This window comes from Macaca nemestrina, chromosome 8, assembly GCF_043159975.1.
Source record: "Macaca nemestrina isolate mMacNem1 chromosome 8, mMacNem.hap1, whole genome shotgun sequence".
Lineage (NCBI taxonomy): Eukaryota > Metazoa > Chordata > Mammalia > Primates > Cercopithecidae > Macaca > Macaca nemestrina.
The window spans coordinates 54,547,096-54,561,346 of record NC_092132.1 but is presented as its reverse complement, the minus strand read 5'-3'; the positions used below and the strand labels follow the sequence as shown (position 1 = coordinate 54,561,346).

The 14,251-nt window shown below is 38.0% G+C and overlaps 1 protein-coding gene across 1 annotated transcript in view; it reads left to right on the top strand.

Moving 5' to 3' along the window:
• The window catches only part of LOC105497276 (N-terminal EF-hand calcium binding protein 1), a 173,446-nt gene that overhangs the window by 2,434 nt on the left and 156,761 nt on the right, over positions 1 to 14,251 (top strand). The window contains exon 2 of the mRNA XM_011768284.2: positions 7,483 to 7,507. Coding sequence (XP_011766586.2) covers positions 7,483 to 7,507 — 25 coding nt within the window. The remainder of the gene's footprint in view (positions 1 to 7,482; positions 7,508 to 14,251) is intronic.

Sequence of the window (14,251 nt, the reverse complement as noted above, 5' to 3'; positions counted from 1 at the left end):
GTCTCGAATGGAAAAGATTTTGTTTACACTTTTCTTTGAGTTATTTTGTGAAAAATCTAACACTGGTGAAATATGTGATACAAAAAATGATTTGTTACTTAGGGATTTGTGAATTATTCATTTCTGGATCATACCACTTTTAGCAAAATAAAATGTGAACTATACATGCATAACTTTATTTTATTAGATTTAATATATTCTAGTGGCACTATCAAGAAAGATTACTTTTAAAATTCTCTTCATATTATAATAAATAAATGATAGATATTGCCTGTTCCAAACTGGAACAGGTAATTATCTGTGTGTCATCTGTATCACACAGATAATTTCCAAATTTGAGGAAAACTTTGATTTGCAGTGCTTTTTATTGCAATGTCACTGGAATAATCAATCATTTAAGAAATGATTTAAACTGCTACTGAGAATACTATTAATGACATGATACACATGACCAGCTGGTTAGAAACTAGAGACAGATTTTAACAAGAAAATCAGAGGTAAATTTGCCACAACTGTTGGCTTTTCCTTCCGTATCCTCTCCAAATCAGCAATAGTAATGGCTATGATATTTTCTTAGGCTGTTTTGAGTATGAAATAAGAGCTCATAGTTTGGAAAATGGAAACAAAGCAAAAAGTGTTGCATAAATTTGAAATATTATGGTTATTTCAGTGTTCCACACTGAGTGCATTAAATGACAGTAACAGTAGCTAAATTCACAAACTGATGCAGGGACTGTTTCTTCATGAATCTAATTTATAGAATTGTCTTGCTAGAATATGACAGAATTAAGTATCGGTTCATCATAAATACTCTTGAATACTGACAGGAGGCTTAGAAAACCTAGCACTGGTGCCAAGGTATGCCAGTGCATTGAGGCTGGAGCGAGCATTTGCACACAGCATGCCTGCCAGCCACAGGAGAGGGACTCAACTGGGTCCTGGCAACACAGAGGACCGGGGGATGACTATTGCTTTTCCTTTTACACCAATGAACTATCATTTCCCAGGTTGCTGCAATTCAGCTAACAGAAGAGGAACTCTAGTTTGGAATACTAGTCCATGTAGCATGTGTCTCCTCTTTTGAGTCATTACATTAATCAACTCTGCTACTGTGCAAAGGGAGAAAAACAAACCTTCAACTCATCCCCAAAAGCAAGAGAAATTCCCAAATGAAATTAGTTGCAACTTCACCCACCCAATGCCACTTTCCTTTCCCATCAGTTTTCCTTTTATTTTTAACTGGAAGGGAAGTGACTGTCCCCCATTTCACTGCTGAAGTGGGAATGAGGCTGGAAGGTTGTGAAGGCTGCTTGTCTTCCCCTCCTTCCTTCGTCTAAGCACGCACACTCATGTACACTCTGAATGCAAGATACAGTGCATAGATGGTCAGGAACTTGGTGAAAACAAAAAATAGTTTCTCTTCACAACGATACTTAATTCTGAAGCCCCATAGATGCTCATTTGTAGGACGTGTGAGATGTATAGAGGACTGTTGAAACCGAACGAGTCTTCCAGATGCAATGGTTCTGTGACTGAACTCTGTGATAGCCACATACCTCCCATCTCACCTCATTTCACACACACACACACACACACACACACATGCTCATTTGAATGAGATTGTCCAGTTCAGAGAATGGCAGTTAATCTCATCATTTTCTACCCTCATTTGCAGTACAAATGTCACTCTTGTAGTTATAGGAACCAGCAGAAATTAGGAAAAAAAACTTAATGCATGCTGAGCTTAATACCTAGGTGATGGGTTGATAGGTGCAGCAAACCACCATGGCACACGTTCACCTATGTAACAACCCTGAACATCCTGCACATGTATGTACCCCGGAACTTTAAAAAATAATAAAATAATTATTTAAAAAACAGTCTTACTGTTATCATACATTAAAAATTGTTTTCCCACACTGGGCCTACCGTGGGCAAAGTTGAGAAGTTGAAAATATGTGCGCTGATTCCTTCTCTCCATCCATCTTTCAGTACGTGCTTCCCCATATCCAGTTTCAGGGCAACCAGTGGCCTGGTAGTAAAACTACCTGCTCGAAGTCTGGGTCCACCCACCCTGGTAATGGGAGAGACTCCCGTCTGACCCCAGGTAGTCTAATGATTGAGACACCTGGGTGACCCCAGGCGTTCTAGTAGGAGAGACTCCTGCCAACCCTGTGTGGTGGGACTCCATGTTGTGGATTAGTCCTGAGTCCCTGCCTATATTCCAGTTTCTCAGGAATCTACCAAGGGACTATTTCACCTCATTATCAAATCTTAACCTGATTCCTGGTAGGAGGCACTTAGAAATATTAGTTCAGTAAATGATGATTGTGTCCATTTTTTAATGTTTCAAAGACAACATTTACATTTTAACACCTGCCTTCAATAACAAAGTGATGAATAAGGAATTTTACTTGAGGCCATCAAAGAATATTTTTGAAGTAAAGGAATCTATCTGATAATCTTCAAATTGTAGCAAAAACACAGTATTACTTGTCTTCAAATTTTAAGCCTGACCATAATATTTAAATTTATTTACCATCCATCCAATGGTGGCAACCTTAAGATCAGCTGACACAGATTATTCAGGTACCATAACATAATGAACTTGATTCTCATCCGCAGTACATTTTTCATTAGTCTGTGGGATCAGAGGCAAAATTTGCAGCAGAGACAGTTCTGTTCATATTTAATTACAAGAACTGTCTTAATAACAAAAACTGCTGTTTTTATTTCATCTTTCAGAGGCTAAATGCTAGTTGAGATTGTTCTTTATGAAATGAAATGAACAGAAGTCCTGGGTCCAACTCTGTGGTGTGTGATTATCCTATTCTAGTTACTTTGAATTCCTGAGGACAAAATACAGCTTGAAATAGAATCTTAGAATGAATCAAAAGTAAGAAATAGGATGTGTTTTATGTCTCCCTGACTCTCAGCTGGGGCTCCATGGTTGCAGAGAACAGGAAGAAGCTAGTTGTGATCAGGGAATGAATCCTCAAAATCCCCTCTAGCAATTAACTCTATGGAGGAAAAAGAATCTGGGTCTCATTTTGCTTTAAGCATAGCTCTTACAATTGAAAGCAGTTGTCCTGCAGTAATTACATCAATTTAGTGAAAAAGGAGGACTGTCTTCTTCTGCATGCAAGTCTGGGTGATGGTACCTACCTGTTGCTGGAAAAGTTTCATGGGTGAGATCTTTAATAGTAATACTAGTATCTTAAAACACATTGTGGCAATGATTAGATTTATCTATACCTCATTTCCGTGAAGTCGGCAGAATGAAAGGAAGATAATGTTTTTATAGTAGAATGCAGTAAAACAGACAACTTGGGAATAAAAACGATTGCTCATGTTTCAAGCTGGCCAGCAAGAAGTGACGATCTAAATATAAGAATAGCTCTGGTTATTTAACTATAACTACAAGTTACTTAGGGAAAAAATCATCCTCAAGGGCCCCTTTCAAGTAATTAAAGTTTGTCTTTGCAATGTGCTAGTGGGGCATCCTCTTTGGTACTGTATATAGCATAGCGCTGTAGTATGTTATCCAGATTATTTTCTATTAGCATACCTATCAGGGCTAACTTCATTGCAGCTAGCAGAAAAAATAATGCAAACTGTTTTGAGATTGTTAAAAAAAAAATGTATTGGCTCCTGTAATGAAAAAGCAGAGATCATTTCATCAAGATTACTTAATCAGAGACTCAGGGAGTGCCATCTGGACCCATTTTCTTTAAGTCTCTGAACACTACTTTCCTGGGTGTTGGTTCTTTCCAGGTTATATATTGTATTAATTTCCTATGGCTGTTGTAACAAACTACCACAATAGAATGTACTCTCCCGGTTCTGGAGGTGAGAAGGGCGAAATCAAGCTGCTAGCAGGATAATGCTCCCTGGGAAGGCTCCAGAGGGGGAGCTGTATCATGCTTCCTCTCTTGCTTCTGATGGCACCTGTCAGTACTTTGGCATCCTTGGCTTTCAGCTGCACCACGCCAATACCTGCCTCTTTGATCACATGGTCTCTATCCTCTATCTCTGCAACTCTGAATTTCTCTCCTTGTAAGATCCCCAGTCATTGGACTTAGGGACCACCCAATCCAGTTATATTTTATCTTAACCCTATTTCTTTTCTTTTTATAACTTAAAGTTTTATTTTAGATTCAGGGGGAATATCTGCAGATTTGTTACATGGGTATATTGCATGATGGTGAGATTTGGGGTACGAATGATTCCATCACCCAGGCAGTGAGCATAATACTCAACAGTTAGTTTTTCAACCCTTGTCCCCAGTGTGTGTTGCTGCCATCTTTATGTTCATGTGTACCCAGTGTTTAGCTCCACTTATAAGTGAGACTATGCAGTGTTTGGTTTGCTGCTTCTGCATTAATTCACTCAGGATAATGGCCTCCAGTTGCATCCATGTCGCTGCAAAGGACATGATCTTGTACTTTTTTTATGGCTGTTATGTATTCCATGATGTATATGTACCACATTTTCTTTATCCAGTTGACCACTGATGGGCACTTAGGTTGATTTAGCATTTTTGCTATTGTGAATAATGCTGCAATGAACATACAAGTGCCATGTGTCTTTTGGAGACAATGATTTATTTACTTTTGGATATATACCCAGTCACGGGATTGCAGAGTCAAATGGTAGTTCTGTTTTAAGTTCTCTGCAAAATCTCCAAACTGCTTTCCACAGGCTAAACTAATTTACATCCCCACCAACTGTGTGTAGGCATTCCCTTTTCTCTGCAGCAGCTCCAGCATCTGGTTGTGTTTTTTTGACTTTCTGATAATAGCCATTCTGACTGGTGTGAGATGATAGCATATTGTGGTTTTGATTTGCATTTCTCTGATGATTAGTGATGTTGAGCGTTTTTTCATACTTTTTTTGGCCACTTGTGTGTCTTCTTTTGAGAAGTGTCTGTTCATGTCTTTCGCCCACTTCTTAATGGGATTCTTTTTTGTTTTTTGAAATAAGATTTTTACAGATTCTGTATATTAGTACTATGTTGAATGCATAGTTGGTGAATATTTTCTCCCATTCTTTAGATTCTCTGTTTACTCTATTGATAGTTTATTTTCCTGTGCTCTAGCTCTTTAGTTTGATTAGGTCCCACTTGTCAATTTTTGTTTTTGTTGCAATTGCTTTTGAGAACTTAGTCGTAAATTTTTTCTCAAGGCGAATTTTTTTCTCAATGTAAAGAATGATATTTTCTAGGTTTTCTTACAGGATTTTTATATTGTGAGGTCTTATATCTAAATTTTTAATCCATCTTGAGTTAATTTTTGTCTATAGTATTAGATAGTGCTTCAGTTTCATTCTTTTGCATATGACCTACTAGCTATCCCAGCACCATTTATTGAATAGAGAATCCTTTCCCCATTATTTATTTTTGTTGATTTTGTCGAAGATCAGATGACTGTAAGTATACAGCTTTATTGCTGGGTTCTCTATTCTGTTTCATTGTTGTATCTGTTTTTTGTACCGGTACCATGCTGATTTGTCTACTGCCGCCTTATTGTATAATTTGAAGTCAGGTAATGTGATGCCTCCAGGTTTGTTCTTTTTGTTTAGAATTGCTTTGGCTATTCAGGCTCTGTTTTCATTCCATGTGAATTTTAGAACAGTTTTTTCTAATTCTGTAAAAAATGACATTGGTAGTTTGATAGGAATAATATTGAATGTGTACATTGCTTTGGGTAGTATGGCCATTTTAACAATATTGATTCTTCCAATTCATGAGCATGGAATGTTTTTCCATTTGTTTCTATCATCTATGATTTCTTTCAGCAGTGTTTTGTAGTTCTCCTTGTGCAAGTCTTTCACTTCTTTGGTTAAATATATTCCTAGGTATTTTATTTTTTGTGTGGCTATTGTAAGTGGGATTGCATTCTGGATTTGGCTCTCAGCTTGAATGTTATTGCTGCATAGAAATGCTACTGATTTTTGTACCTCTATTTTGTACTCTGAAACTCTATTGAAGTCATTTATCAGTCCCAGGAGACTTTTGGTGGAGTCTTTGAGTTTTCTAGGTATAGGATTCTACCATCAGTGAAGAGAGATCATTTGGTTTCTTATTTTACTATTTGGATGCCTTTTATTTCTTTCTCTTGCCTGATTGCTCTGGCAAGGACTTCCAGTACTATGTTGAATAGGAGTGGTGAGAGTGGGCGTCCTTGTCTTGTTCCAGTTCCAGTTCTAGTTCTAGTGTTCAAGGGGATGCTTCCAGCTTTTGCCTGTTCAGTATGATGTTGGCTGTGGGTTTGGCATAGATGGCTCTTATTATTTTAAGGTATGTTCCTTCCATGCCTAGTTTGTTCAAAGTTTTTATCATGAAGGAATGTTGGATTTTATCAAGGGCTTTTCCTCCCAAACCCTATTACATTAATGGATACTTAGCATTAGGATTTCAACATTTGGCTTTGGAGGACACAATTCAACCTACAATATATCCAATAACAAAATGAATGACAGCAGTGCGTTGCCTATATGTTCCCAGGTTCAAAGTCAGCAGGAGGTAGAATATGTCTCTCTCCTAAACACTCAAGCAAAACCATGGCCTGTCATTCACTGGCCCTAATATGCTCATGCCTGAGCAGTCCCATGACCAGAGGAATATGACACCATGTTTGTCAGACATAAGTGCCCTTCCCAGCACTGGAGCACCTAGGCCCGGCATGTAGGAAAGGTTGGCTTTCCAGAAGAACATTAGAAATCATTACTAAAGAGTAATAGGTACCGGATGGCCAAATAGTTCTTATACATCAAGACAATTTAAAATACATCCAAGATAATATGATTAATAAAGTATAAAGTAGATATAGCATAGACATGTGGGTTACTCTTTACCCATGATGTATTATTTTTCTTTTATGTTTTGTTGAGTCCCAGTTTTATTGAGGTATGAGTGACTTACATTAATATGCACATATGTAAAGTGTAAACTTGATGAGTTTTAACATAAGAAACCATTACCACATTCAAGATAATAACTATCTCTATCACCTGCAAAAGTTTTCTCACATCCTCTTGTAATCCACCATTCTCTGCCCTGCCCGTTCCTAGGAACCTTAATCTGCTTTCTGTCCCTACAGATTAGTTTGCGTTTTTAAGAATTTTATATAAATTGGATTATAAGTTGGTATTGTTTTGCATTTAGGTTTTCTACTCAGCCTAATTATTTTTTGGTTCTATCCAAGTTGTTGTGTGTATCAGTAGCTCATTCATTTTTGTTGTTCAGTAGTATTCTCTTGTATGGCTATACCACAGTTGATTTGTCCATTCATGGTTTGTCTATCCATGGACATTTGGGTCTTTTTCAGGTTTTAGATATTATAAAGAAAGATCTCAATTGGGAAACCTTTACTTAAAATTAGAATGTATTTTATTTAATTATGAATAAATTATGTATAAGTGTGATGTTCACTGCAATATTTATTTAAAATGGTGATAAAATTTTTCCTTTTCCCTTTGCAGATACTGAGGAGAGCAGACAAAAATGGTAAGACCAAAAATCTATAGTTTCTATTTATTAATCTTTTACATTTTATATTATCATATAAATAATAATAAGGAAAAAGGGAGCAGTCCTGGAAAATGACATGTAAAATACTACCTTATTGTACTAGTGATCGTTTTAGATAAGTTTTAGACACTAAATATTCATAAGAAGTTGGCAGAAGGATTTACATTTGAAAGGAATGCTTATGCCTTTGAAGTGATGAGCTCTCCCATACTTGGACTCTGGCTTTTCCTTTTCATGCGTCAAAAAATAATTTTGTGGCAATAACAGCTTCTATTCATTGAGTGTCTACTGTGTGCCATGCATTGGGCCAAGTGCTTTGTGCATATTATGTCCTAGAATTATTAAGCTAAAAAACTGAGACTGGACCCCAGGTCTGTATGACACCCGTTTGGACTCTTCACACTGAACTTTATCGTGGCCTTGGGGATTTTACTGCACTCCAGGAGGGCTGCCTGGAAACCTGCATTGCCAGCTTTATCTCTACCCTATTGTTCCTGGCCACTGCTTTCCCATTTGAAGAGTATGTACTGGAAATGATAATCTATAGCAACAGAGAAGTAGGAGATGGCAACCTTGAAGTAAAAACTTGCTCTGTTGACTTAATGATGACTACACAATGTCTAATTATAAGTTGTCATAAGCAGTATCTTTTGACTCTATTATTCCACTGGAAACTTTGTCCCAGAGAACAACAAATAAAAACTTGCATTTTTTTTTTTTTTTTTTGCTGCTATATTATAAGTACTATGGTAGAGGTATATTCTTGATAAGAATTTCCTGACAAATTTAGGATACAAAGGGTTCTTTCCCTTTTTTGAAATCCCACTTCTTATCTATGGGGAGAGATTACAGGAAGAGTCCAGATCTGACAGTTTAAAGACATGTGTTGTGGTCTATTTTACCCTTAAGCAGGCAGATCAAGAAAAGTTTGACTGACAAGACACACCTTTCTACACAAAAGAAGATTATTAATCCAAGGAACAATGTAATAGCATCCCAAGTCCCAATAATATTTTGTTGTGGTTGGCCATCAAAATATTTTCTCAGACTGTGTTGTGGTGATTGATATATTGTCAGTTCAAATGTGCTTTTTGTTCCCACTTGAAGCATTTCATCATTTTGTTTTTAGTTTTAGTTTTTGGTTTTTCTTTTCTTTTTTTTTTTTTTTTTTTTTTTGAGACAGAGTCTCGCTCTGTCACCCAGGCTGGAGTACAGTGGTGGGATCTCGGCTTACTGTAACCTCTGTCTCCTGGGTTCAAGCAATTCTTCTGCCTCAGCCTCCCGAGTAGCTGGGAACACAGGCGCAAACCACCATGCCCGGCTAATTTTTGTATTTTTAGTAGGGACAGTGTTTCACCATGTTGGCCAGGCTGGTCTCAAACTCCTAACCTCAAGTGATTGGCCCTCCTCAGCCTCCCAAAGTGCTGGGATTACAAGCGTGGGCCACTGCGCCTGGCCCATTTGATTACTTTTAAAGACAGAAATAATGATGGCATCATTTTGTCTTCTCATCTCATCCTTTGATCTTTTGCCTGATACCCAGCCCCAGGGATGCCTGGTGTACAATTGAATAGCCCACCTGTCTCTATGCCACCTGCCTTGCATTTCAGTATCTGTCTCCAGTTCAGAAATGCTTTTGCTCCCTCTCCACCCAAGCTCCTAGCTTTCTCAGGCTATACTTTCTTTTTCTGTTTGTTTGATTTTTGTTTTTAAGACAGAGTCTTGCTCTGTAGCCCAGGCTGGAGTGCACTGGCACGATGATCTCGGGTCACTGCAAGCTCCCCCTCCCGGGTTCACGCCATTCTCCTGCTTCAGCCTCTCGAGTAACTGGGACTACAGGCGCCCGCCACCATGCCCGGCTTAGTTTTTGGATTGTTAGTAGAGATGGGGTTTCACCGTGTTAGCCAGGATCGTCTCGATCTCCTTACGTGGTGATCCGCCTGCCTGGGTCTCACAAAGTGCTGGGATTACAGGCATGAGCCACCGTGCCCGGCCTGCTATACTTTCATTTCCTAGACCCCAAAGCTCTGATTTAGGTCCACCCTTACCATTATATGTATTTCTCTTCTTTCCATCAAAATTAGCATAATCTACAGTCAGAACAAAAAGCACTGAACAAAACATTGTGCGCAATTCAACGACTTATGATAACCTCAAACACCATGCTGCATGAAGTCACTTGCACTGGCAGACCCATGTTTCATATTTCCTCAACTGCCTCCTCCTCTGCCCTCCTTACCACCTCTCCTAATGTCCATCCCAATGTGCTGTCAGACTACCTGCCTTTCTGCTCTTACCTCTCAAAATCTTCCACATGTATCCTCCTCTGCAGCTGCTGAAGCACTCAGTCCCCCTGGGCACCCTCCATCTGACACCCTGCTATGTCACCCTGCTGTGACCTCCGCCTCCTATAACTTTCCACCCTCAGTCAGCTTGAGAACACTCACGCTTTGCTTACATTCCTGCTCAAAGGCACCTTATCTGGGAAACCTCCCCCAGTTCCCTCGACAGAGCCCCACTCTCTCCCTGTGCTCTCAGCACTTTGGCACATATTGATTATTGTCCTTAAGGTGGAGACTGCTTGTTGGCTGGAGATTGTACTTCTCTAAGCCAAACATGCCTCTCTAAGGCAAGGAACTTGTGTTACAAGTAGATGGTATGCGCAGCCAGTACTAGGTGCTCAATAGACGTTTGTTTAATGGATTACGAAGAAAATACAGTATATATAAAGAAAGAAGAAATTCTGTCATTTGTGACAACATGAATGGAATTGAAGACCATTATGCTAAGTGAAATTAGCCAAACACAGAAAGACAAATACCACATGTTCTCACTTATATGTGGAGCCTGAAACAATTGAACTAATAGAGGCAGGGGGTAGAATGGTGGCTACAGAGGCTGGGGAGTGAAAGGAGTAGGGAGGTAATAGTTGAAGGGTACAAAGTCTCAGGAGGAATAAGTTTTTTTTTTTTTTTGAGATCAGTTGCATAGCATAGTGAATGTAGCTAATCATTGACTTCTGTACATTTTAGTATCACTGAGAGTAAATTTCTTCTAACGTTCTCATCACCAAGAAATCTCAAATATTTGAGGTGACAGAGACATTAATTAGCCTAATCTTTCCACATTGTATTCAAAAATCATAACATCACTTTGTATCCCATAAATAAATACAACTGTAATTTGTAAATGTATGATAAAAATTAAAATAAAAAAGAATTGAAGATGTTCTGCTCCATTATTTCTCTCTCTTCTCTCTGTCCACTTTTCCCCCTGCCTTTCATCCCACCTTTCTCTTCTCCCTCATTCTCAGTGTAAAGTTGGAGGGAGGCAGAGTCAGGCAGATTTGGGTTTAAACCACAAGTATGCTACCTAGGAACATTATAAAGAGCATAGATAATGACATCTACCATGTCATGTGGTAATTATGAATAATAAATGAGGAACTATATGTAAAGTTGCCAGGGAAGTGCCTGGAATGTAGTAACAACTAAACACTTGCTCATTCTGCGGCTATTATGATTAATATTATCTCTACTGCTACTGAAAGCTTGAGCTGTTTTTTGTGCTGTGATGATTTGGCTATCTGAGATACTTTTTAACATTTTAGTTATTTCTATTGCAGTGGAGTTTAGTAGAAAAGAAAAATAAAGCTATTTACTATATATGGAGCATTTGAAAGGAAAAAGGATAATGGATAATCTAATGTAAATGAGAAGATACAAGCATATAAAAGTAAGCATCCTTCTGTACCATGTGTTCATGGCATTCTGTATTTGCAAATAGACAGCTGCTACATGTATTTGAGCTCTTGCTAACAGACCCTCATGTGATAGAATCCCTTGTGGACAGCATAATTGATGACAGAATAACGAAAGGAAGAAGAGGCAATAGGCAGTATAATTGTTCGCCTGCCCAGAGGACAGATTTAGCATTTGGGATCTATCTGACATCTGACAAAAAAGAGAAGCTGCTGGATAAATTGGGCGGGGCGGGAGGGATACACATTAGCAATTAGCTATAATAATGGCATCTTGGAGGGATTTTTTTGGTCGGTTGTTTTTATAAAATCATAGGCTAGGATCCTAAACATAAAGATAGGCCTCAGAATAGGATTGCTTAGGAGAGACGCTAGTGCTTTGAGCCAAAGAGCCCCAAATTCAAGTTTTTAGAAATGTAAAACTTCTGAGAAAGCTTATTTACGGATTGAATGAAAATGGAAATGATACATGGGTATGTATACAATTTGAAAAAATATTTTTCAAATTTAAATATATTTTATTTTAAAATATTGAGAAATAAAGGTCAAATATATTCAAGGTATATAATATGATGATTAGATAAATGTATACATTGCATAATGCTTACAATAATCAAATTAATGAAAACATTCATCACCACCCATCGTGTACATTAGAGCCCCAGAACTTGTTCATCTGATAACTGAAAGTTTGTACCCTTGACGATCATCTCCCATTTCCTCCACCCCCAGCCCATGGCACCCACTATTGTACTCTCTGCTTCTACAAGTTCAACTTTTTCAGATTCCACATATAAGTGAGATTGCACAGTATTTGTTTTTGTGTGTGGGGGCAAGAATATCTTTGAAATCTTAGTAAGAGGCAAAATGAAAAGCTTCATAGTAGTGAATAGCACCATTGAATTCCTCTTGTTGATTTATACTTGCTAAGATCTGCTATCATTCGTGATCAGTAAGTCAGAAGGCTATATGGGTGGCACAATTGATCCATGTTTAATCACTGTTCCCTCTAGGAGATTGTTATAGTTCTCCTCAGGCCTTTAGTCCAATCCAGCAACCTGCACATGTTAAATTTGAGGGCAGAGATAGTGCCTGTTTCACATACCTCCAGGTCCACCGTGGTGAGCAAAATGCCTGCTGCAACACAGACGTTCATAACTATTTGTGAATTATTTGTAAGAAATGCATAACCAACAATTTCACTGAAGAAATACAATCATATATAATTTAATCAAACCAAGCACTGATTTATCTGTTGTTTATTAATAGTGTTCGCTAAAATGTATGGAGGACATATTACGAGCTGAGTCTTACCCTCTGTGATTTATGTACATTGTCTTCAATCATTATGACAAGCCAACAGAATAAGCAGTTTAGAGCAGTGGCGAGAATGTAGGCTTTGAGGTCAAACAAGCCCATGCTTGGCTGCGCCTCCTTCTAGCTTTATGACCTTGAGCAAGTTGCTCAACTTCCCTGTGCCTCAGTTTCTGCATCTGCAAAGGAAGGATAATATTATTTCTCATAAAATTGCTTTGAGAATTAAATGAGATTATGCCTCTGAAACACTTATCCTGATCTCACACATAGTGATAATTGCTCAGTATTTTTTGCTATTTTTATTATGTTCCCTATTTTTTAAGTGAAGCAAATGAAGCTCAGAGATGTTAGATAACTTCCTCCAGGTTACATTGTATGTTAACAGTAGCACCAGATGAGTGAACCCAGGTCCATCTCACTTCATATTTGGTGATTTTTTTTTTCACTTTGTTGTATATGCACCTATGTATGTATTTCAGACTACAAATATAAAAATATAGTTAGAGCCTGAATCTGTATACATCTTGAATATGATGTTCTGGTGCTCCAATATGTGGTAGTTTAATTGATTTAATGCATTTGATGCTTCCTTGGTAGTCTGAATTATGAATGAATGACTAATACACCTCCAGAAAATAATATTGGCAATGAAAATCCTAGCCTAAGAATATTTGATGTCGTATTTGTGTATTTAGAGATACTTTAAAGACGTCGTTGGACTATGATCAATTCATTTGGAATTGATTATAAGAATTGTAAGAATTGGTAAGATTTCCAAACTGGTCACCTAAGATTTGGTTTATTCTGTTAACATGTAAAAATATGACCTTGAGTAGAAGCTGGAACAAAGGTTCGGTATGTCTGAGTATTTCCAATAAAGGCTGGGTCATCACCTAGCAACATGTCAGAGTCCCGCAGAGCTCTGTGATTCTGTCTTTTGCACTTGGGAATAAGGCTGTCCTTTGATGTGAGCCACTCAGTCAAGCATCACCACCCTGCTCTGGGCTCTCCAGACCCTCTTATCTTCTAATCAGGGCTCCTAGCCCCAAATAAAATGGAAAGATTAAGGGCTGGGCCCTAGAAATGAGGAATATTGGCATAAGGCTGGTTTGTATTTCATAATTCCTCATAGTTTTTGCAAACATTTTTGGGAAAATGATGAAACTGAGAATCAAGTAGCTTATAAATTAGTGGAGTTCTCACATAGCTCTGTACTCATATGTTAACTCTCAGGTACACACAGACGCCTCAACTACACATCCACCAGCTCGAAAGTTAAAGCAAAGTCTATTAGAAGTGATTCATTTAAAAAAAAAAAAAATGCCCTCACAATGACCTTCTTGAAAGAAATGGCTCCTCCACCACTGCAAAATATGTGGGAGAAACCCAGGTGTGCAAGTTCTGACTGCAATGATATTTTTAATAAAATAAAGGGAAAAAATTTTCTATTTTCATAGTATGACTTTTTTTTTTTCTAAAATGCAAAGCACTTTCACACCCATAAATGTGTTACTTTTCTGCTAAAAGCAGAAAACGGAAAATTCTTATCTTTACATAGCTGGGTTTATAAGCTGCCACAGAAGAAACAAACAGAAAATTTAGATTCAGTTTCCTGGGCCCACAGAATGGTTCCCATGGGCTGT